General features: G+C 47.3%; 1 protein-coding gene across 5 annotated transcripts; it reads left to right on the top strand.

The window, feature by feature from the left end:
• Nucleotides 1-230: 230 nt before the first annotated feature.
• Nucleotides 231-24,228, top strand: LOC120501957 (inositol 1,4,5-trisphosphate receptor interacting protein). 5 transcript variants are annotated; one of them, XM_039708836.1, is made up of 3 exons: nt 237-745; nt 5,790-5,896; nt 18,073-24,228. In XM_039708836.1, the coding sequence occupies exon 3, from the start codon at nt 18,086-18,088 to the stop codon at nt 19,733-19,735; it is 1,650 nt and encodes a 549-aa protein (XP_039564770.1). In that variant the 5' UTR covers nt 237-745; nt 5,790-5,896; nt 18,073-18,085; the 3' UTR covers nt 19,736-24,228. The 5 variants fall into 5 exon arrangements, with proteins under 5 accessions (XP_039564775.1, XP_039564770.1, XP_039564772.1 ...); XM_039708838.1 differs by lacking the exon at nt 237-745 and adding an exon at nt 753-869; XM_039708837.1 differs by lacking the exon at nt 237-745 and adding an exon at nt 5,546-5,680.
• Nucleotides 24,229-25,312: the final 1,084 nt, after the last annotated feature.

The raw sequence follows: 25,312 nt of genomic DNA, 5'->3' as shown, positions 1-25,312 counted from the left end.
ATACAAGATGGCCCTTAACTCTAGAATGAGGATGGTGTTCAAAAACACTTTCAAAAATCCTTCAGTGTGGCCTCGATCATTAGCTAACACTTGCTGTGCCTCAGTTCCCTTATCCCTACGAGGACCAAGCCTGTCAGAATCCTAAAAGCATTCGGACGGGCTGTCAGGCACATGGTGGGGCTGTCATGTGCACGGCCAGGAGTTGACTGTGGGTCTCCTCCGACTCAGGATACACAATGATTCTAGAGAAACTAGTACCACTTCTGGGCCACTTCTGGGGAAGGATGTTTGCAGTCCCACAGCTTTTTACTTGTGCCAGCTTGGAGCACGAAAATGGGCCAGCAGTTCGGAGATTTACTCCTTTGCTTGATAAGAACAGTACACGAGGTTCCACGTTTCAGCTGCTTTCCTGACTTTCAGGCACGACCACCAGGAGGTCAGAACACATCCGAGAAGCAAGATGAGCGCATTTCCTCTCCGTCCGCCGTGCCCTCGGTCCCACACCATCTGGGGAGCTAATGGGGGAGCCGAGGGGGAGATCACACAGCTCGCTGCCGCCCGCCGGGGCACGGCTCGGCTCCTAGGGCTGGCGGGGGTGGCCTGAAGGAGGAGGGAAGCAGCGCAGCAGAGCAGCGGCAGCCCGGGCGGGGCGGCTCCTGCCCCTGGCCGCGCCGAGCCGACAGCGCCGGTGTGCGCGGAGCGCCCGGAGCGGGGCCGCCGACCCGGCCCGGCCCGGCCCGGCCCGGTGAGTCTGTCCGGGGCCGCGGGGACCCGGGGGCTGCGGGGGATGCGGGTCGGGACGGAGCGGCCGTGCGGGCTGCCCGCGGCGGGTCGCGTCGGTGTGGCTGTCCCCGGGCTCTCCTGGCGGGGTAACTTTTGTTTTGTGCGGGTTCTCCGTCCCGGTCGGTGCCGGGCACAGGCAGGGTCGGGCCCCTGGGAGGGGGTACTGCGCCCACCAAAGTTCCTGCAGAGCTCTGGGCATCCCTCTCCCTGCAGCCCCTCGGGACTCGGGAGTGAACGGAGACCTCTCGGCCATCGCCCTTTGCCGGTGACACAGCCCGTGGTGTCCTGGGGCCAGCGCTGACCTCGGACATGTACAGTCCGTAGAAAATGCATCACTGAGCCTCGCTGCGTGTTCAGTGTTACGCGGCATGGGTTTAAAACTTCTTTCCTCTGAGATACACAGCATCTCACTTAAGAGCACAGAGAGAAGGAGTGAAGCTTTCAGTGGACCTGGAGGGATACTTTCAGTAGAGCTGCTCTTCATGTGTGTGGGCATGTTTGTGAAGGTGGCCAGCAGGTATTTGTAGCTCAAAGCAGAGTGAGCCAGGACTGTGGTACTGGAATGGGCTGTAAAACTGATGTGCAGAACGCGAGCCTTACTGGCCTTTGCGTCCTCAGCTTGGCAGTTTCCCACTGAAGCAGTTCTCTTGGGAACTGCCATGCTAAAATCCTTCAGGAAAATAGGACATGTTGCTGTTGGCTTCTTTATGTGATCAGGCAAGATGAGCAGTGTCTCTGAGTGAGCATTACTATTCATACGCTTTTAATGAGGGCTGTAGGTCTCGCCCATACCCCATGCATGCCCTTCAGGCTCAAGTGTCTGCCATGAGCTGCCAGGCAAGGACCTGAGCTACCATGAAAGCAGCACTTGGACAGGAGAGCCGCTGTAGTGCAGCCTATCATGTTGTGTGAGGATTTTTTGTATGGTTTGCTGATGGTGGTAATGCTCTTCTGCAGTTCTGGCTAAAGTGATTCTGGCCACCTTCATAGCCATCTGCTTTTAAAATCAGATTTTCCTTAGTGTAAGTGAAAGGGGTTCTCTCAGCCCTCAAACAAAAGTAGAGCATTCAAATTAGGAATAAAAGCTTCAAGCCTTCTCTTCAACTTTGTTTTCAGCACAATAGATGCTTCATGCTGCTTTTACATGGGAACTGCACATATTAAGTATGATTGCCACAGATGTGGAGAAAGGTGAATTGATTTCTAAACTCAGAGAACCAGAGTACTGGGACCAATTCATAGGGTTTCTTGGCTCCCAGCTGTAGATCATACTATTTTTTGCTTGCATGACTTGTGTGTACAGGACTCAGTGATCTATCTGTTTCCAGTGGCGCTGGCAAGGAAGAAGCGTCCTGTACACACCAAAGGCACTTAACTTATTTATCAAGAGCTCAGGTGGTGGCCCCTCACCTGTCTTCCTCTTTTTGTTGCTTGGAACATTACTATAAACTTAGAACCCTTTTTTTTTTCCTTTCCTTTCCTTTCCTTTCCTTTCCTTTCCTTTCCTTTCCTTTCCTTTCCTTTCCTTTCCTTTCCTTTCCTTTCCTTTCCTTTCCTTTCCTTTCCTTTCCTCTCCTTTCCTTTCCTTTTTTTAACACTTATTTTTCCCCCTCAAGTTAGATTAAATAGCCCTGGTCAGGGACTGAAGAATTTGGTTTTCCTGGATAATTGTTTTGGGCCATCTGATGACTAGGGCAGCCAAAAGCTGCATGTATTGCTCGTGTTTTGTTTTTTTGTTGGTGCTATCCATGGCAATAAAGGCTCCTGGGTGTCTCTGCATGATGTCTCAGAAGGATGCCAATGCTTGTGATTCTTCTTGCATGGCAATGACTAACATGGGAAAGGAACCTGATCCACAGAAACCTAACACTGGTGTTTCACAAGCTGATCTCACTAATTTCTGACTTTGTTTTTTAAGTAAAAATCTATGGTTTTCCAAAGTACAATTTTAGTCTGGCTTTTACAACTGTCTATCTGTTGGCTGTGGTTTCAGTACCCTGGGCTTGCCTGCAAATGAATTAACACAGAATATGAGCTCCAAGAAGAGCCTGCACGAGTCTCCCTGCTGCCCTGTGCTGTCCTGTCCTGCTCACTCTGCTTTGTGGAATTGCAATTGCAATCTATAGCAATGGTGCAATGGAAAAGGAAGCTGAAAAAAGCTTCTGGGTTGTTCCTTTAGATCCCCTTTAAAAAGGACTGTTGGGTGGGCCAGCTTTTTCTCTCCCAAGTGTTATTACAATCCATTTATACTGGGGGAAAAGCAGGTTTGCTGCCAGGCAGCATATTTTCCATCGGCACTTGTAATTGTTGGGCGGCGGAGAGAGGTAGAGACTCTGGTTTCCAGGCTGGAGGGAGAGAACGTGGCCAGGGTGTGCACTGGGCATCATTGTCATGTGCCCAACCATGAATTCCAGGTTTTGCAGGGATGTGGGCTCAGCTGTGTAAGCAAAACCTTCTGCCCGATCGCTCCTTGGGGCGGGCAGGGAGGCAGGTGGCCAACCTTCAATCAGCTTGAGGGATGGAGAGCTGGCTTGGGGTGCAGCTGCAGCAGGACTCTTTTTTTAGCTTGCTTATTCTTACACACACACACGTGGGCCATGCCAAGCTGGCTGAGCCACCTTGACCAGCAGCAAAACAAACAGGTTTTACTGCCATGACCCAAAGGCCAGATCCGCTGCTGAGCTTCACTGGAGCAGGGACAGCTTTCATTTCTGTCAAGGAGAGGAGGCTCTCATATAGGGCTGGCTAAAAACAAACATTGTGCTGGGCTGCTCAGACTTCCTCATGGAAGCAGTGTTAAGAAGGCTTATGCAAGAAAAGGAGGTGATTTGAGGTAGCCAGCATTGCTTGACTGAGGGCAAATCATACCTTACCAATCTGATGGCCTTCTGTGATGGAGTGACTGCAATGTTTGGCAAGAGAAGACAGATTAATGTAATATACCTAGACTTCTGTAAGACCTTTGATGTGATTCATATGATATCCTCATCTCCAAATTGGAGAGAATGAATTGGGAGGGTTGACTGTTCATTTGATAAGGATTTGGCTGGATGGATGCATCCAGAAAGTTGTGGTGATAAGCTCTCTGTCCAGATGAGAGCCAGTCATGTCCTTCAGGAACTGGTGTCCTTAATACCTGCATCAGTGGCATAGTGAGATTTAGTGCCCCCTCAGCAGCTTTGCAGATGACACACACCTGAGTGGTGCTGTTGGCACAACAGAGGGAAGGGATGGCATCCAGGGAGGCCTGGACAGGCTTGAGAGGTGGGCCCACAGGAGTGTCAGGAAGTTCAACACGGCCAAGTGTAAGATGTTGCACCTGGTTTGGGGCAACCCCAAATATGAGGACAGTCTGGGAGAACTCACTGAGAGCAGCCCTGTGGAGAATGACTTGGGGTCTCTCTGAATGAAAAACTGGACCAATGCAGCAATGTGTGCCCACAGCCCAGAAAGCCAAACGTGTCCTAGGCTGCATCCGAAGCAGCATGGCCAGCAGGTCGAGGGAGGGGGTTCTGCCTCTCTACTCCACTCTGCTCAGACTCTGCCCACAGTGCTGCATCCATCTCTGGGGTTCTCAGAACAGGAAGGACATGGAACTCTTGGAGCAGGTACAAAGGAGGCCACAAAGATGATCACAGTGCTGCAGCACCTCTCCTATCAAAACAGGCTGAGAGAGTTGTTCAGCCTGCAGGTTTTGGAGAGACATCATTTTGGCCTTCCAGACTTTGACTAACCCATAAGGCTTAGTCAAGATCTCTCCAACATCTATAAACAAAGTTGAGGGAGACCCTACCTTAAAGTTTCTCTTTTGAGATGTAAAATTTTTCTTAACAAGTGAATTGTGTGTCCCATAGCAGCAGCTCCTGCCCAACATTTAATAGCTCCTTTCCTCTAAGCAGAGACACCTGCTCTACCTCACTGGCCCTGAGCCACCAGGAGACCAGACATTGCAGGCCCTGAGGGTTTACAAATATCCACTGGGATATTACAGTGCAGATCCAGACCTTTGGGGCTTGGGGCTTTCTCCTGTGTTCAGCAGTCTGTGCTGCTGCTGGTGATGTTGTGGCATACCAGCTGAGCAGACGCACCAGCAGCCCTGCAAGATGGGAGGGCTGGGCAGAGCCCATTTGCCCAATTTGGCCTCACAGTGGAAGATGGAAACAGAGAAGTGAAACTGTACACACTGTCTGGTCAAAGCAGGTACGTGGGAGGGAGTAAACTGAAAGAGTTCAAGAGAGCAAGGATGCGTCAACCTAATGCTGAGCCCTTAAAATGGGCTTCAAGCTCAGCTCAGCCCACACTGATCGTCTCATCAGGCTTTGGACGAGGACAGTGGGAAGTGGTGGTAGCTGGAAATGTGGGTGGTGCATTCCTCCTCCCCAACCCATTTGTGTGCAGCTGGGGAAGAGGAATGTCTCTGTTGTCTGCCTGCAACCAGCTTTGGTCTTCTCCTCCTCCTGGTTGTTTCCTGTTGCATATAAAATTTCTTCACTTCTCTATCCTAAAATATTGTAGTTTGTGTTTTGTGGTTCTGCGTTTCACATCTTCCTGTGCTCTTACCCTTGCTTCCTGCCTCTTCTGTTTTCTGTTTCTCCCATTAGCTCTGTAAACCCAACTCCCCGAGCAAGTATTTCTACCTTACAAGCTGCTTACAGAAGCTAGATGCCTTTTCTAGACAAACCAATCCCAGACAAAACTGTCCCAGCCCTTGCACTTATGCAGCTGCTCATTTGACCCTAATCCTCTTTAAAAAGAGAGTGCTGGTGGTGAGGATGGAGTCAGAGGAGGGAAGTCCTTGCTTGCCGACACCCATGGGAGAAGCAGCATTTTAACTCTTCCCTGATCACTTCCAAAGGATTATTCCTGGTCTCTTGAGCTTTTATGATCATTTTATTAGGTACAGGGGTGAGTTAATCTCTCTTTTAATCAATCCGTAATTTAGATAACTGCCTTATATACCCATCTTCTGCCTGCACTTCCTCATTCATTCTCTTTGTGCTTTGCAGACTTCCTGGCTGTGCTTCAGTGGCGGGTGACTGAATTTAGTCTTCTCTGCATCACGGTGATAGTAGTAATGTGAAGTTTAATGAGCACCTGCAAAGCTGTGTAGCAGGTAAGTGCTCCAGGGGTCATTCTTCCTTCCAGATTTGATGTGATTTAAAAAAGCTTCTGGATGGGCTCTCACTAGGACATCTTGAGCCTTGCAGCAGAATGCTGAAAGGAAATTGGTGTGGCTCATATTTTAGAAATGTTCCCAGCAGTGAGGTACAGACAGCTTCATGCAAAGCTAAAGTAGCAACGTTGTGAAGGTTTAATTTGGAAATGGCTTCAGTGTGGAGTATCAGTGTTAAAAGCCTCTCACTTTTGGACTTTAAATATAAAATTGGTCTTACCTGACTGCTTGGTACAGTTGGGATCTAGTCAGAGAGTGATGGCAGAGGGGAACCAAAGGGTCCAAAGCTTTGCTGACATCAGTTACTGATGCATTTTCTGCTGCGGAGGAGAACTTGCCAGGAGTACCTTACCCAGACTGGGAAAGTACTGGAATTCCCCTCTTCTAAGTGTTAGAGGGAGAGCAGATGGCTGGAAGTGCCTGGACAACTTCCAGATGATCAAGGGTGACAGCAGAGACAGACAAAGGGAAATAGTACTTTGACAAGCCAGCAAAATGTAGTTTTCATGTTTGTATGAAAACCCCTAAACACTGAAAGGAGAACTGGGTGAAACCAAGATGTCTGGCAGTGCTGCTCTGCAAGTGTGTGACAGGAGGCTCTACGGGTAGCCGTGGTGGGAGGGCAAGAACTGGAGCTGATGACAGAGGGAGCTGCCAGAGCAGCACTCCTGGCTGCCACAACGTCCTGCTACAGCTCAGGGTACCTGTTAGCTCATGCACTCCACGTGATTTTTTTTTTGATTTTTTTTTTTACTTATTTATTCTGGATCTGTGTTGGGTGGTGTCTGTCCCCTTTTTCCCATCACAGAGTTCAAACAGCTGCTCTGCTCTAGCAAAGCTCAGCTCAGAGAGTTCCCTGGCATGCTCCTCCAGCCAGCCCCGATCAAAGCTGTGAGAGCTGGCCCACTGCCATTCTCCTGTGTGTAAATGAAGCTCTTTCTCTTTTTCCTTTCCATTCACCATGTTTCATTATTATCCCTCCTCCAGAGGCAGGTTTTTCTGGCTGATCTAGCACATTATTTGTATCAGCAATATTTGCCTCAAGGCAGAGATGCTTTTTCAGCAGTTATACAGAAAACATCTGATGCATCCACTGCCATATATGCGGCTCAGAAAACCAAGCATGGTGTTGGCAAGGATGAGGACCATTGCAGCCAGCTGTTGCAGCATTTAAGCCCTGCTAGGCACAGTCTCCAACTCACTGGGTTATTCTTGTTGCCTGGCAAAGGAAAACTGTTACTGTTCCTTCACTTTTGAAACCAGGGGAAGAGCACGTAGAGAAGGTTCTTGTGCCTGAGCAGGAAAAGGGACATGAGTTATAGGGTGTCAGCTGAGCCACCTGTACAACCAACTCATCTTTCCCTGGGTTGCCTCTGGGGATGGTGGGTGCTTTCAGTTGAAAAGTAGAGTTTGTGGTAAGACCCAGAAAAACCAATGTAAATTGGCTTGAGAATGCCTTGCTTTCAGCTCTTCCAAGTTGCAGAGGGTTTGGTGGTGAGTACCTGAGGAGGAATGGGAACAAATGGTTCCCACGCTGTTTACAAGGAGGTAGAGTAGCTCCCTAAGACAAGATAACACCTGCCTGTGCCAGGATCCCTGCAGGGATCCAAACTGCTTGTTTTGGAGAAAGCACATGCAGTGATAAGGAGACTTTCCTGCAGGTAGGGGCAGCTAAGCAGTAGTCTAGACTGCGTTGGGAGGCAGAGATTTGCTGGAAGCTTTTCAGAACAAAGTAAACAGAGACTTGCCAGAAATCATCGAGGCACAGTGTAAGCCATGCATGTAGGCAGAGGGAATAACTCTATTGCTTTTTCAGACCTCTTTTTCCTCTTATTTTTTAAGCCCTTGTAGAGTGTTAGCATGTACCAGAGGCAGAGCTAAGGAGATGTTCTCAGGCTTAAAATGTCACACTTGATATTCACACTATAATGCTTCTCAGAGGGGCTTGGTGTTCTGTATCTGCACCCAGAATGCTTCGATCCTAATCTGCTTCCTGCTGGATGTTCAGGTGACTTACTACCACTGGTTTTAGAGGAGAATTTGATTTCTAAAGCCCTCTGGGGATTTAGCAACCAAATACGTTGGTACTATTGGAAATGTGAGGGAAAATACTTGAAGTTTCGGCAGCACACAGACACCTCTGCACTGCAGATTGCAACTCGTTCATGATAATTAAAACTTGCCCTTATCTTCCAGTCTTGCTGGGGCAAGAATGGAAGGGATGTCTTTATTTTGGGTAGCTGGAATCCATCAACTGACCCTCCCCTCCTGTAACACACAATGACACAAATTATCTGGCACAGCAGGTGACTTAAGGACAGAGCTCTAGTGTGGTCCCACCTAGTGAGCTACTTTGCTCAGCTCCCACTTAGCTATGCTCAGTCTAAGAATCATGGCCATGCTCTTCTGCAGCCAAAATCAGAGGATGGTCTGAAGGTGCTTGGATTGTGTTTATCCCACCTTCCTGTTGACTCATAGCTGCATCGTGCTCTTGGAATAGGTGCAGGGTTATGATCTCACTCTGACAGAGTTACAGACAGAAATTTTGGCTGAAAGGGATGTGTTTGTGTGCTAAGTCATCCGCAACACGTGTTCTCAGCTCAGCCTTGCATTTGCTGCTAGTCCTGGACGCTTTGGGTCTCCCATGTGGAGCTGGAGGCTCTGCTCCTTGCTGAGCTCCTTGCCTGCTGTAGCAGAGGGGTTTTGTGCCTGTGAGCAGGGGCCCCACAGCTCTGACTCACAGTTCCCATTACGATGTAACTTAGCCTTTGAGTGAGCCGAGAGGCTGTCCCTTGGCTTTCAAACAAAGCCTGCCTTTGTTGTGCTTAGGGTATAAAGCAAGCAACCGTATGTGCTCACCCCACACATCCCAAATGAAAACCACGTGGCTTCACAACAATAATATATATGTGTGTTTGATATTTCTGCTGCAGCACTGCAAGTTACATCGTTCCTTTCCCCTTGAGTCTTTTTAGAGTTTTTCTTCCCAGCATTCAGTTTACAAATTCTTCAGCAAAACAAAGAGCTTAGAAATGTTTCATTTTCTTGGTAAAGAGGGGACTGACTGAGCAGAGAGCACATGAAAATTATTAACTATGAGTGCATGTAGCAATAGCCTGTCTCTGAGTCATTCCCTTGGGTGAAAATGGCTCTGGATTGGTGGCCATGGGTGCTGAAAGGATGAGCTTCATGGAAATATTGTATGGAAGTGCGGCAGTTTGTTTTCTTGTATGACTTTGCTTTCTTCTGCTGCTTTTTATTTATTCAAACTCATTTTGAAGAGCAGGATTAGCCAGAAGTACTCTGCAGCCAACATATTTTTGTGCATGCGTCTGCCTTGGCAGTTTTTAAGTTTATGGCAAGTGAGCCAAGATTGGGATTTCTGCTTCCCAAAGCATTTGTGTTGTTTCTCCTGATCTTTTCTAGAGTCACTAGGTAATGAAGAAAGAGGATTTGATTCTTCCTCAGAGGCTGTGTGCAATGCACAGTGTCTCTGCTTAGATCAGGAAGTCATTTTGGTGAGGGGCAAGGAAATGGGGCAATGCAGTAAAAGTTCTCTTGTTCTCTCTTCCTTCCACACCCTCTACCCATCCCTGCAGGGGCTTTCACAGTCGGTTGGGCTGTGTTTTGTTTTTTAGTTTATTTAAAGAACGATATTGTGTTTAAAAAAAAAAAAGAGCTGGAATTTCAGGCAACAGAATAAAGCATTGCTTTTGATTTGTGTGGTGACGTTTTGGCAACAGTAGTCAGCTTTTAAATACAGTTCTTTCCCTATTGTTTGAATACAAACAGCAGTGACTAGTTAGCAAAACAATGGTCCAATATCACACAAACCTTCAATCCCATCCAGTGGGTTTGGGTCCTGTTTAAGCAGATACTTGGGCCTGCAGTTTTCCTGATCTATGAGTGTGGCTTTGTAACTGAGTCCAGACTGTGATGGAGTAGAAGATCTCAGATCACCCAAATTCCTAACCCAAGATGATAATTTCTTTTTGCTGTGTTTTTGTTCAGTGTCTCAGTGTGGAAGTGTCTGGTGACTGCTGTGCTTTCTACTGTCTGTAATATGTAAGTGCTCATTGTTCATGACTGAAATGGGACTGAAATTTCACATGTAAAATGTGGAGGAGCCACACTGCTCTGCGAGTCATGTCTGAGCCCTGCCCACATCCAGACGTGCTCTTGTGAGATGTGCTGGAGTGCTGTATCCCTGCTGGGAAATCAACTTTCTAATAATGCTTCCACCAATTATTTTAATACCAAAGCATTTGCTCCAGTGGGTGCACGATTAAGTTGAATGTACAAGGATGCATATGCTTACCACAGGATGAGGAGAGCCAGAGTAACCACTGCCTGATTTAACAGTAGTGTGGGGTTTTTCCACCTTGCTGAGAATTAAGTGGAGAAAAGGAAGGCAGATTTAAACAATTGACCTCTTTCTCTACTCACCACCTCTCCCTGAGGGACTGCCAGGTGGGATCCGTGAGCCATGGCTGCCTCACGGGCAAGGAGCTGTTGTGTGGCTGAAGGGGTGACAGCCAGTGCAGGGCCCAGCATGAACCAGATGGAGGTCAGAGAGGATCTGTGCAGTGACAAACAAAAAAAAAAAACTCAAAAAACCCCCATAAGATCCCAAAACAAAAAAAAAAAAAAAAAAAAAAAAAAAAAAAAAAAAAAAAAAACCAAAAGATCCCAAAACCCACAAAAGTTTGGTCTACTCCAGTTGTTTTCCTCACTATTAACAGACAAAAGCAAACAAAATTTATATGGCTTAAAAACACAAGCTGTTCCTGGCTGTGGTCCTACTACAACAGCTCAATCCGTGGGTGGGAGTCACATACACACTTCCTACCTTTGCCCTCCTGCCCCTCCTGCAGCCAACACTATGTTCCAATTTGTAAAACCCTTTCTTGGCCATATCAGAGGGAATGCGATGCACTCCACAGATTGCATATGTCCTGCTTGCTGACAGGAGCTGAGCTGGCTTGCATAGTGAAAAAGCAATAAAAACACATTCAGGCAATGAGCAGGATGCTGAGTAGCACACTCCTCGTGCTGCTGGCTGTCTCGGTCTCCATGGGCACCCTCTCTTGGGTCCAGCCTTGCACAGAGTAAACAGTGAGTGCTTTGGGGACATGACGTGTCCCTGTGTTATTCATTAGTCATTAAAGCTTCCTTTAATAGTGGCTTCTGGCTCCTGGGGCAGAAAGAGGATCATGTTTTGATTAGTGTTTTGATTAGTGGCATGATACCTGTATACACTGAGAAACAATGACTTAGAAATGGGCCCAATAAATCCCCACTTGATGATAAAACTGAAAATCTAACATGTGCCCACATCTCTTTGGATTTTGGAAAAGGGCCCTAGAAGGAAAATAGCTCCCTTTGAGCCAGGAAAAATACTTTGTACTGTCCAGGCTGGGTGAGGAGGACTGTGGGATTTTATGGCAAGAGCTTGTAAATGCACCTGTGTACAGTGAAAGCTGAGGCAGACTGGGAGTACCTCTGAACATCCTGAGTGCTACTGTAAGAAGAAAACAAAGAATCCAACCTACTTGTACCCACAATGGGCACTGGAATGTTAGGGGGTTCTAACTGCAGCAAGGGAGACTTGATGAGGCTTGAGAAAAAGCTTCCTGATGGCAAAGGCAGCACATGACTGGAAGACAGGAGAGAGACTGCCTGTCTTTCCTAGGGCCAGCCAAGCTCTCCTCTTCTTGGAGAGAAGCTGACAAAGTCTCTCATTTGGACCTGGGGCTGCACAGCAGTATCTACTTCCAGAGCACTCTCAGTGCCCTTCACGTGCTTATTCCCCCCGAATCCGCCTGCCCGTGGGAAGGGAGGGCTATCTAGTCCTGTACACAGGATGAGCATCAGCATTTCCTTGGAAATACCTGATCTGGTGACCCCCAGGAGGAAAATATTGTTTCCGAAGGTGCACAGCAGAGCTGTTGGGCAGGATGTCCGACGCGGGCTGCGCGACTGACCCCGTTGGCACTGCAGCAGGCCCGGGACAGGATGTCCACGGATATTACGAAAGGCTCATGTTCTCAGTCAAACAGCAGAACAATAGCTGTCAGGCAAGTGGCCTTGTCCAACTGCTGTGCTGTGGCCAAGCAGCTAAGCTGGGGTGTGGCTTCCAGGCATGGTTTGGAAGGCAGTTGTTCTGCCGTATCTGACTGCCGTAGTCCTGTGCAGGCCAGGTGGCTTGTTCTGATTTTAAATGTGGTTCTGTTACCAGTCTCAACATCCAGGCCCCTGCATGTATTGTACCAATACATGCCAGTCTACCAATACCTCATGTGTTGGTGCATTTGGTCCTTCCCCACTTGAGGCTTTGGTAGAGAGCCAAAGACAGAGCCCAATCCCACCTGTCTGTCCTGAACCAACTGTGATGGTGCTGGCAGCTGGAATTCAGTACTTTTGTCTGTAGCACTAATTTAATGCTGAAAAACAAGTCAGAACATGAGTTAAGAGCTGCTGTGGCTGGCACTGTTCTGTCCCAGTTGACATCTCATCCCACTGATGTCCTGCACACAGCTTAATTCATAATGGCTGAAAAGAACAGCACAAGTTGGTGCTGCTCAGGCTCTGAATTAGATTTTTATCCCTTATTTTCCTGTCTGGGCTGTGTGTGCTGCAGCTGACAGTGCTCAGGAAATGGGAGAGCAAGAGCCTATCCTGGGTGCTCTGTGGATGTGGGGTTGTCTAAGAAACTGCATCTGTCCAGGATTTTGACTGACATGCATCTCTGTAATTCCCACTTCTCTGTCATTATGCAGGTTTCTTACAAATCAAAGCTTGCAGTCCCCGCTGAGAGAAACTATGATTTCTTTCAGTGGCAGCTGGATCATATCTGTGAATACCTGCAGAGGTGGCAATGATACTTGCAAATTGGAGAAGGATGTGGTGCGTTACTAAGGGCTTTCAGCAAACTTTTTTTCTTTACCAGACCTTCATATATGCAGCAGAAACTTTTTTCAGACTGAACACTCAAAGGCCAAAAGGTAATTTGTTCACTGTTGTACAGCAAGAGAAGGAATCAGAGAGCTCCCAGAAGTTCAGCCATGAGGAAGCACGGCTGGGCTGGGCCTGAAACCCCTCAGACTGAGGTTCACATCTTCCCAGCAGGAAAGTCCCAATTGCAGATTTAGTGCCTGGTTTGACTTGTTAATCTCTGCAGTCAAAACAAGTAGCAGAGTCCTTTCCAAACCTGAAGGACCTTCCCAATAAGAGTCAGAAATCATATTTGTTCCCATGAAAGTTCTGGTTTCAAAAATTTGGCAGCTTTCAATGAAAAAAAGCCTCCCAACCAGCTGTATTTTCTATCATCTACTTGAAATGCTCTTTTCTTGCAGCCTACCAAGGCAAAACACAATGTAGCAGCCACCTATTCATTGCCTTTTGTGTCAGCCAGATTGCAGGAAGCAATCGAGTGTGTTGTAAGTGATGTCTTGGCGTTTTCCAGTGTAATACTGAACTGCACTCAGTGGCTTGACTTGGGTTTTTCCAATTTAAGAATCAAAGCTTCAGCTCACTCCTGCCTGGTTTATTGCTGAACATCAGCCAGAGCATGTTTTGCTTACTGTGATTCAAAAATTAGAGGAATAAAATGGCTTAAAAATAAAGGTGCATAAAGAATTCCTGAGTAAAGAAAGTTCACTGTTAATGAAAGGGAAATACTTTCCCCTGTCTTCAGAGAAGGAGGGTTATCTGGGCTCAGAGCACATGAGCAGCCTGCAGAGGCAAGCTGCAAGCTGCCATCACTTTCTTTCCTTTGCAGGCTGAGCAGGAGAGAAAAGGTTCTGAAGCTGCTGTGGAAAAGGAGTGAGGAAGGCTTAGGGTCATCAGAAATTAAGCACATGTAGCTGGAATGGACAGGACATTGTTATAACTTTGAGCATCATCATCTCCATGAAGGACTTTGCTGCCCCTCAGGGAAATCCCCTGTGACAGGGTGGCTTGGGAAGGGATACACATTGCCACAGGGCAGCAGCTGCTTCAGGCTGGTCCACACAAACTCTGTATGAGCTCTGTGATGCTCCCAGGTGAGGAGGAGAAGCTGAAGGTGGAGCTGCTGCTGCCTGGCTCTGTGAAGGCTTCTTCCTGTGCTGCTTCCCTTTCCTTATGCTGTGCTACCTGGAGCTGTGCTCCAGGCAAGCCAAACATCAGTAAATTGTGCAGCAAAGGGCTTTCAGGTCAGTTAGGGTGAGAGCTGGCCTCCTCCTGCCTGTGGCTTCCTGGCACCATCCTGAACTGCATGACAGCAGCATTATCATTCCCCTTCCTCTCTTGGGCCTTCCTGCATCATCTCTGGAGCTGGTCAGGATCCTCCAGCTGGGGAGGCAACTTCAGGTTTGAAAGGATGAGACCCAGCCTGCCTGGGAGCTGAGGGTGGAGGGCTGTGGGTGCTCTTGGTGGACCCTTTGAACATACCACGTGCTGCAGGATGCAGCTGATTGTTTGTAATCAGGCAACAGAGTGATCAGCTGTTTTTATCTCTCTGAAACCTCACTCCCAGCTGGAGGGTGGGATGGTGTCTGCCCCCTCACTTCCCAGGGTTGTGCAGAGTGGTCATTAACCTTAAACTTGGTGAAGCCCCTAGTCACTACAGCAGTGAGTGCCACAGAAAAGCCCAAAAGGAAACAGATTCCAGTGGCAGAGGCAGGTTTGAACAAGCAGCATCACATGCTGGGCAGTAAGCAGAGACAGCTTCACATCAAGACAGTGAGGTTTCACATACCCTGGCCCTTCTTCATTTCCCAAGCAGCTTTCTTTGGTCTTCCTGCACCTTTCCCTGCTTTGTGCCCACGAGAGAAACAAGGGGTCTCTGCATTCTCACCTGGCCCAGGGAGCAGAGCAAGGGCTGCTTTGGCTGCTGGCAGGAGTGGCCTACCTGTGGCCACAGCACTCTCTAGAGGGTCTTTGGAGCCCCAGCACTGCCAAGGAGGGTCTACAGAAGGTAGGTAGGATGTGGCCTGTTACCGAGTCCAGATGTTGTTTATACTCCAAATGGGAAAAACTGTCAGGGTGAGAAATTCAGAAAAGGTTGCAGATTGCTTTGAGAAGTTGCTATTTTAAAGCTTACAGATACCTTTTATTCCGCACCCCCTCCCCATATTTGAAATGTTGCTACATTTGATGCGTAGATTGAAAAATTGCCATTTCTCTTTCTTCGTTTCAAGCTTGGAAAGCTTTGGGCTCTCTCCCTCTTCCCCACACAAAAGCTGTCTCAGCCTGAGCAGGCATAAATATTTTTATCAGACTTAAATAGCTTGGGCTGAAGTTAAAAGCAAGGGAAAAGAGCAGCCTTTGTTATGGGGAATGCTGGAGTGCTGTAGCAGGCAGTGCTACTGGTTTCACCTGTATTATTGAGTCTTCATATTAGCCAGGAAAGCTGTGTCTGAGAGGTGTGGGAATGCTCTGCCCTTCCACCCTGGCTGCTGCCAAGGGCAGGCTCCACTGACTTTGGCCACTGAGCAGCATTGACCTTAAGCCTTAATTGAGGTTAATGTTTGGCTTCATTTTCTGGAGTGAGTAGCTGCAGTAGCAAAAGGGCAGTTTTGACCAGCAGAACTTGCTCTGGGATTAACACAGACATGCCTCTTGCCAATCAATGTGACCTGAAGATCTTGTCACTTCCAGTTTCCAGAGGCTGATGCCTGTAGCGCTTGCTGAGGGAAGAGGTTGCTGCAAAATGAGCTGGGCTATCCTAGAATGTCAGTGTGACCCGGAGTGAATTCAGCTGAGCCAGCCACTGATGGACCTGGGGCTGTTTGCCCTAACCCCTGCTGCTAGCAGAGCTTTGGGACAGGTAACCTGTGGCAGCAGTGTGCCCATGGGCAGCTGGGCATGAGAAAGAAGATCCTAAGGAAGCTGACTTCTTTCAGCCTTACACACCTCAGAAGTAAAGTGGTAACAGTAAAACATTTAATTTGCAGGGGCAGTGGTCTAGCAGAGCAGAACAGAGCAGTGATGTCATCCTGGTCAAGACTGCAAGAAGGAGGCACCTGGCCCCTGGCCATGTTATTTTTAAGCTTGGAGGGCACATGTGATCTGCAAGAGGGTAGCACTAAGGAAAGGAACTCACCAGCACTTCCTGCCCTGCCCCAGCAAACTGATAAAGCCCTTTGCAATGCAGGGCGACCCCAGTTTATTTTTAAAATGTGGCCAGGCATGGAGTTCACAGAATAACTGGTACACCCAGATTTGGGCATTAATTCAGCTTTAATTCATTGCATGATGAATTAAAGAGTTAATGTAAATGTAAAAAAGGACAAGATAGGGCCTCAAACTATTTCCAGAGCAATGTCTGCATAAGAACATTCATCTATGCATGTGTATGGGATCTGAAAAAAAGGTAGCTGGTAAATGTTACACAGGGAGGGGCATGGAGCATTATCCTGAGCACCGTGTGAATTTTCTTGCTGCTTGAACAATGCATCTCAATCCTGTTCCCTTCCCTTGTTATTCCAGTCCCAGCCCTCTCATAAGCAAAGATAATTGTGTGCTGAAGGATACCGTTCCCATGTACAGTAACTGCTCACACTGAGGAAATCCAGATTCCTGCAATCAAAACCAGCAGTTTGTTGTGTAGTTACAATAACAAGGTCCACTGGGGTGGATCTATCTTTATTGTGTGCCCTGTGGAGGTATAAATGAGATTGCCAGAGATATTTTCCTTCTTGCCCAGATGCTGGGACAGCAGGATTGCTGTGGCACCAAAACATGCTGGGTTCAAGCCAGGAAGGAGCTATTCCAGAGGATGGGAATAACAGCCCTAAGCCCCTGGAGCACACAGAGTGCCTCACCGTCTCTTGCTTCTCTGTGAAACAGCTTCATTCCCACAGCAGAGTTACTTAGGAATGAGATTGCTATTTCTGGTCTGATTGATGAAGTATGTTATTGGTAGACTTTATTTCTGTAACAGAAACCCATCTCTCTCAAGCACTTTTGAGGCATTAAAGCAGCTGTCCTAAATTTCCCAGCTGGAAGAAATGTCCCTGCTTGTCCATCTTGTCCTTCTGATCTTCCTGTGCTAGGACTGAGAGGTGATTTTGCTAGAAAAGGGGGACTGGTGAGCTTCCAACATCACAGCAACAGGTGACAACCTCAGACTGTACTGCCCTGAGCAGGCACTTGGGCTCTTGATAGTGATGCCAGCCCTCCAGAAACAGAAATGCCAGCTGGGAGGAGAGAGCCCAGGCTTCTAGGAGGCTTTGTCACCACAAGGCAGAGACCCTGGCAATGAGGCCATGTCCCCAGATGGCTTAGATCAGAGCCATGGTGTTTACTAATGTCCTCCAAAGGTCAGTAGTCTAGTAAGCACCAAAAATAAGGAGCCTGGTGGTTTTAGAACCACTGGGCTAAAGGAAACACTTTCCATTTTAGCAGAGTCTCTGTCTGTGCCCTTTTTCTGGGAACTGTGATCATGAGGCATCCTGGGGGCTAGGAGGATTTTCCACAGCCTCATCCTGATGGTGCTGAAAGGCAGGAGGAGCTTTGCCTGTAATGCCTGCTTAGAAGCACAAAACTCTGCAGGCTTGTTCCCACCCAGGTGAAGCTCACCAGCAGGGCAGTAAAGGTTGCCCCGATCCAAGCAGGCTGTGTGGGTTCCCAGACATGCTTAACATGGAACGTAACCAGGACAGACCTGCCTATGCCACTGCCACATCTGAAATATTAACTTTATCTTGAGGAAAAGCAGTGCTCATCTCCAGCCCTGCTTTTATACGGCTGGGAAGGTTCTGCCTGCTTATTTCTTTCCTTTTCTGTCCAGGGAATTTTAAAGGAGAGGCAAAGGAAGGACGTGCCCTCCCATACTGTCCAACAACATGATAGCAGGTTGACAGCAGGAAGTGCCTTCAGAGCTCTGTTTTTCGAAGTTCATTTGATAAGAGCCACTTTCATCCTCACCATCAGCTGATAAAGCCTCTTTGGGAAGTTGGTTGATAACTTGCAGAAATGGGTGTGCACTTAGTGGTTTTTAGATTCAAGCTTTTTTCCCTGGGCTGGAAAGGATGTCAAAGTTCTTTTTGCAGTGGGGAGTCTCTTTCATTTTTGCTCCTGAGGGAATATATTCGAAATCATGGGTTATTTCACCTTTCTTTCTCTTCCAGGGAAGGAACTGCCATGCCCGTGGGACTCTTCCGGGTGTGCCTACTGGTGATTACAGCTATTGTCAACCACCCGTTCTTCTTCCCTAAGGAGAATGGCACCGTCCCCGAGAACACAGAAGAAATCATCCAGAAGATGAAGGAGCGGGAGGAGAGCCTGCGGCTGGAGCAGTTGCGCTTGGAGCAGGAAATCGCAGACCAGGAAGCCACACAGAAGGCTCTGGAAAAGGCTGCAGTGGTAGTGGAGGAAAGCAAAGAGGAGACGGTCCGATGGGATATGTGGACTGCCCTCTCCATGGTCATCTTCCTGCTGATTGAGCTCTGGAGGCAGGATTTCCAGGAAGGGAATTGGCAGGACATAGGAGGAGAAGAGGATGACATGGCAGTCCTGGGGAAAGCATTTAAAGGAGTGGCCTTGCCCGACAAGGCTCTCCTGGCCAGCTTCTACGAGAAGCGTATCCTGGGTACCACTGGAGACATGGCCAGGATGCGGGAGATGGTGGAAGGCTTTGCAGATGACCTGCTGGAGGCCTTGAGGAGCGTTTGTAACCGGGATGCTGACATGGAAGTGGAAGATTGCATGGGCGTGGGGAGCATGTATGAGAACTGGAGAGTGCGTAAACCCTTTGTCTGTGATCTGATAGTGCCTTTTGCTCCCCCAGAGCCTTACTGCTTTCGCTGCCAGACCTGGTGCTCTGGTGACTCTTTTCCCCCAGATGAACAAGGTTATGGCACTATCAAGGTGTGCAGGGCAGATGAGGATGAGACAGGTTGCATCTGTGACAAGACTAAACTAGGGGAAGATATGCTGTGCCTCCTCCATAGCCAGGTCAGTAGTACCAGGCCCACCAGTGAGATGGAAGACCTCCTGTGCTTCAAAAATACTCAATATCTGGATGCTGACCAAGTCATGAAGTGGTTCCAGATTGCTGTCACCAAGGCCTGGAACAGAATCTCCCACAAATATGAATTTGACCTTTCGTTCAGCCTCCTGGACTCACCAGGAGCCCTGAAGATAAAATTTAAATCGGGGAAATCGATTGCCTTCAACCTCACCCCTGTGGTGCAGTATGAGAACTCTGACGTTTACTTCATCTCCCACTTCCCTTGGAGCAGCCTGGCAGCAGACGTCCCCTCCAGCACCCACTGGTTTCTCACTTTTGCAGTTTATGAGAGGAGGTTCATCCAGCTGGTCTCCAAAACACTGCCTGCCAATGCCTGCCACGTCAGTTGCCTTCAGATCCTTTCCTTCCTCCATGGGAAGCAGTGCAGCCTCACAGGTCCCAGCGGGCTCACCAACTACCACCTGAAGACAGTGCTGCTGCATCTCCTGCAGGCTCGTCCCAGCCAGGACTGGGCCCCAGAAAAGCTGGAGGCCCGCCTACAGGACATGCTGAAATTCCTAGAGAAATGTTTGCATGAAAAAAAGCTTTATCACTTCTTTATTGGCAATGGGAAGGTACCAGCAGAGCTGGGTTTCCCCATCATATTTCAGAGGGCTGAGCCTCTCAACCTTTTCCGTCCCTTTGTGCTCCGCAGGGACATTTACAGGAAGATGGTGGACACGTTCCACGAGATGCTCAGGAACATGTCAGCACTGATAAATGAGTACACGGTGCACATTCCCCTTGCACACACCAATGGGATCCGTAAGGAGCCCCTTTAACCAAAGCCAAACTCTGAGCACAAGTCCAGAGGGCAACTTTCTGAAGCCTTCTGGAGACAACTGACTTTGTCAATAGAGCTTCTTGTCTGGAGCTGAACCAGTCCTGGGCCATGGTTCCTGCTGAAAGGAAGAGCTTGGGGGGGAGAATAGGGAGAAACTGGAAGATGTGGTGGTGAAGTAGGTTTCTGTTCCACTGCTGTGCTTGGTTTTATGCAGCTAAGAATATATTTTTTCTATTGTGCCTCAGTCATGCTACAGCAGTGGTGAGCAACAAATATAAGTAATTTATTCAGATGCCTGCAATGCAAATGGGGGTGGGGGTGTGATGGTGGCCAAATACTTGATTTCCTTCAGAAGGGTTAGATAAGAACAGGGTGGAGGAATCAAATACAGGATTTTGGGATCAAAGGAGCCTGTCTGTTTGCAGACAGCAGGAGCTCTTTCACCAGTGGGAAGTGCAACATAAGTCTACATGCTGGTGTGGAGAGGAGGAGGGTCATACACAAGATCTGGACTGGATGGAGATCCTTAAAGCATAGCTTCAAAAGGGAACTGTAGTTAAAAAGAAGAAGAAGAAAAAAAAAAAGCCTTCTCGATTGGACTTGCAGCAGTAACTTAAATGGCTTGTCCTGTCCTTCAAAAATACCCCTGCACATTTTTTTCTCCTATGGGAGGATGTAGCAGAGCAGGGTTTGTATCTTCAGACCATTTAATTCAAGTCTTCCATGGTAACATGGCTAGTGATTTATATTCCTGCCCATTTTGCATGGACTGATGAACAGGAACCTTTATTATCTTAGCTAAAAGAAACACCACTACTGGGTTCTGATATTTTGGGTTGTTTGTTTTCCTTCCTTGGGGCACTAAGGTGTGAGAACAGCCTAGAGAGAAAGAAAAAGCAGGGCTTGAACTATATCAGCTTTGAAGGTCCCTTCCAGTCTAAACTGCTCTGATTCTATGACTGCTGTAAGTTTTGCTTTCATAAAAGAAGCAGTTCTCCAAAATTATCCTGTAATGAAGCCAATCTCAGAAGTCTGGTAGCAGGAGTGAACAGTCACCCTCCAAATGAGATTGTGACTCTCTGCACATGGTTTTAATTAGGCCAAGGCCAGCAGGAGGGAGAAGGAAGGGATAAAAAAGATGCACATGTGGTAGATCTGGGCAGTGCTGCTTGCAGCTGCTTTATGATCCATGTCGCATCCCTTCTGCTCCACATATGCAGGCAAAAGCTACTTTATACATTCTCCTCAATCTTTTTAAAGACTGCTGCTCTGAGGACCTGCACTAGTAAACTGTAATTTGCTGAGCTGGGAGTGCAAAGGAGGAGAGCTGCTGCAGGCTTTCAGGCCAGGGGAGAGTCTTGAGGTGTGTGCTAAAACAAAAATCAAAACACTGCAGAAATGGAAATGCCTGAAATCCCACAGGAAGCATGTTAGTGCTGTGCCAGTGGGCTGCCCAGCCCCAGAAGGTGGCTTTGCTGAAGGAAAGGACTCAGGAGATCCTCATTCTCCTGTGTGGGTTCCAAACCAGGACCCCAGTGCATAATTGCTTTATGCTAGTCCCAGAAGCCTGGCCTCCAGTGCTAGGGAGCCTTTCCTACCATTTTCTCACACTAGGATTTCCTGCAAAGTTTTACACTAGGGCTTCTCTTAATCCTGTTTACAGGAGGGTGGTTGTTCTGTGAGGTAAGACCCATCAGGGATGCTTCTACCATCACTCCACAGGTCCCTTTTTATCAATCCTCTCTATCACATCAGAGAGAAGATTCAATCCTGTATCACTGCTGGGAACAGCACACAGCATGAAGCTTGTTATCCAGCCTTATCCAGTTTATTAAGGACATGGACATGTCCTCTTGTCTCTTTTCCTGGTAAAAACCGTTTCACCACCTCATTGGTGTCTGTTCTCTGTCCTGCCACCACTGAGGGACACTTCACACACAGAGGCAGAGAAAGCTGTAACTCCTGTCTCCACACCTGGTTTGCAAGAAAGCACAGATGGTGACAGAGCTATGCCCAAAGTGCTGCCTCCCTTGGCTTTTATTACCACAGGTAGTTAAGTAAGGTCTCTGAACAGAAAGGAAAGGGTAGGTAGGAGTGAGGGAGAAGAGGCTGGTGGGTAGTGACAGTAGGAAAAAGTCTTGGATCATCAGTGCTTGCTTCAGCATCCTTGGTGATGAGTTTCTGGGAGACTGCCAGGAGAGCTACAGAGCAGGACTAATTGCTGACGCTAACGAGTGCTGTAAATCCCTGGCTTTCCTTAGTACAGCCAAGAATGCTTTCTCCAAGAGGAAAGAGAGCAGGAGCAATCTCAAGGGCCATGGCAAGCAGGTAGTGACAAGCAGAGGTACAGGGAGGGTGGGTCAGTACTGGAGCCTGGAGGCTACCTCAGAAGCTGTGTAAGTCATGTGCAAACCCAGGTGATTTGCCATTTTTACCTGCCCAGGTTTACTGCAAAGTGCCTGTAGCAGACCCAGCTTTACTTGGACTGCTGGCAGGCAGGTCACGCTGGAGCAGTTGTGGTTGAAGTTGCTTCTAAATGTGCTCCCAGCCCAGCCAGAGAGAAATTAGAATTTCTCTGCCATTTCCTGTCAGGAGTCTAAATTTAGACTATCCAAAGAACAGAAACAAATTTGTGACCCAGGTCTCTCAGGAAATGACATTCAGAGTTGAAAAAAAAAACTTTTATATAAGGTTGAGCAGGAGGACCATGAGAAGAAAAGGCTGTTGAACAGAGTAAGGTAACTCCCCTATTGAAATGTCAGAACAAAGCTTTGCAAACCAGTTGCAAAGGGCTTGTAAACGTGCCCAAACTCGCCTTTACACAGCCCCAAGCACTGCTGCTCAGACTCAAAGGGAACCTGAACTGATAAGTGGATTGAATCTTTTGTTCTTTGTTTTCTGTCCTTGTATGCCTGTTCTCTCTTATGCCCAAACTGACCCTGAAGTATTCCCATGGGGTTTAGTTGAACAGAAGCTGGAGCCGAATCAAGTAATTTATGGATTTGTTTCCACTGAAAGCAAATTGCTTGGCTTAGTTTTCCTACATGCAATATGCTCATTTTTCCCTGAGCACTTTTGAAGTGATCTGGTCTGTGCATTTAGGCTGTGAGGGGACTCACTCATACCTGTTGGGGGGAAATATTATCTGTGATTATAAGCTGTGCTCCAGTCAGCCTCAGAGTGGAGATCTTCCTTGAAAACCAAAGGTACAGACATGTCCCATCAGAGGAGAGGCTGGTACACAGTGTTTCTTTGGACCACACATTTGCCATGGTACAAGGAGGCCATGATGTGAAGCACATCATTCCTTGGACTTCCTTGTCTCTTCTGGATCAAATCTTTGCCCATCAAATACTAGCCTATTAGTAAAAGCCCATGCTCACATTTCACAAAATAAGGTTTATAAGACAATTCAGTTCCATCAGCTGCCAGCCAGTAAAAATGTCCTAAAATGTTTTAATGTTGCCCATGGGCAGTTCTGCCTTGATTGATATCTGGATGAGTAATCATAGGAAGCAGCTTTTAAGGATGGGAGTAGAAGTGAGATTTTGTGGTTTAAAGTGAAAAATGTTCTTTTAAAACCAAACTGCTTATGGCACCTGGGTAACAGACATCTCTTTGGCAATGCCTGTGTCTCTGTGAGACATCCTAAGGAAAGGCAAACAGCCTGTCCTGGACTCTCAATATAGTTCTTGCCATTTGCTAACCAGGTGAATTCAACACATGAACTCCAAGTGCCTTCCACTGGTTTCCAACCACTCCCTGAGCCCTCAGCTTGTGGTTTTAATATTTTATTACAGGCTCTGTCAAAGCAATGGAATTGGTGGTGAGTTGATAGCAACCACTGATCTACAGCATAGCCTCAGGAGCCATTTGCCCTTAGAAAATGTCTTGGTCTAAGGTTATTATTGCTGTGCAGGAGCTGAATGTCTTCTAAGGGGCGGTGTTGGGTGTTCACTGTTAAGCAGCCACAGAAAAGAGTTTCTCTCTTTCCAAGCTGATCTGTATACAGGTATATACAGGGGTATAAAGATGTAGTTTAGCAAAATGATCTAAAATTTTATCCAGTATTCAAGCAGCAGGATTGTGTGCTTGTTCACCAGCCATTTTTAATGCAATGTCTTTGCAGTGTTTTCTCTGTGGTGAAGAAATGAGACTTTAGGCACCTGTAACAGCTTTGCTGCTGCTCAGGGAGGAGTTGTCTCTCATAGGACCCTACCTGGTAAACAGCTTTATTTATTACTTGTCTTTTTTTAGAATTGGGGGCGTCTGTGTGTAACGTGTTAGCTCAGAAGCAAAACTAGTACAGAGATGAATCTTGGCAATGCAGCCAAGATGGGCAGTAACATCAGAACTCTCCAGACTAAGGTCTTCCTTGATGGACAATTCTGTACTTAAACCGCTGCTTCTATAGCAGGACACTGTTGAATTTGTATAGATCTTCTCATGCAGCTTTATTTATAATAAAGGAAGTCTTGTACAAAATCTAAATGAGCATGAAGTCTCTTTTGTTTCCAGCTCCCTGCAAAATGTTTCTAAGAGAGCAGAAGGAAGGAGTGGGGGTGTTTCCAGTGTGATCCCAGCACAGTGAGCCCAGCAGCAAGAATCCCTGGAGAAATGATTCCAGAATAAACTGCAACATGAACATAAAGTGGGACAGCTATTCCAGAATAATGCCAGGGATGTCATTCTTCTTGAGGATATGAATCCACAGGAAATCAAAGTAATTATTCTGAATATGTCTGCTCAAAAACACCCTTTTGTGGCAAGTCCTAAATAATGCTGATAGATTTTGCCCTTATGGGCTGAACGAGAAATCTGAATTTCTATTTCACCCAGAGGAATCCTTTTACCTGCTTATTTTATGGGTATCCACAGCCAAGTTCAGCAACCACCCACATCCAGCTTAACTCCTTTGCCTGGTTTAAGGGAATGGCATCTTCTTGTTTATATTCTAATATGCTCTGGTTCTGGAAGCACACCCAGAGCTATAATATATATTAATATATTAATTTGTATAATAAAAGCACCACTGTTCCCTTAGCAAAATGTCTTCCAGCCCCACAGAATGCCCTGCATGCCTTTAATAACTCTGCCTTCCAGTGCTCACTGGGGCTGAATCACCACTGTTAGGTCTGAGAAGCAGCTGGCTTGAGAGCTGCAGCCCAAATCTACTTAGCCAGAAGTTAGAATTTCCCAGGGTCAACCACACACTGCTGGAAGGGGAATTCTGTAGCCCAGGATCATCAGCAATCTTGGTTTGGTGTGGCTTTGTTAAAACAAAAAACCCAAACCAAACAAAAATAAACCCATCTTGCTTCAAAGCTATCTGACTAGCTCAGCAACATTTTCTCCATTGAGCTCTTGATTTTCTAGAACACTTTTTTCCTTTGCCTCAATTTACTGCTTCAGTGTTGCTGTGGAACATAAAGGGTAACTTCCCTAAAATAATCCTTCTTCAGAAGGGCATTTGGCAGATTTTTGAACCATGCCATGACCATTATTGCAGTATTATCTGTCATAGAGTAAGCAGAGCAGAAAGAGAAAGCCACCCACTAGAGATTGGTTTTTAGCT

This window comes from Passer montanus, unplaced genomic scaffold (genome assembly GCF_014805655.1).
Source record: "Passer montanus isolate IOZ18808 unplaced genomic scaffold, ASM1480565v1 scaffold21, whole genome shotgun sequence".
NCBI classification, from domain to species: Eukaryota; Metazoa; Chordata; class Aves; order Passeriformes; family Passeridae; genus Passer; species Passer montanus.
The sequence above is the reverse complement of the archived record's forward strand: the minus strand, read 5'-3'. Positions and strand labels throughout refer to the sequence as shown.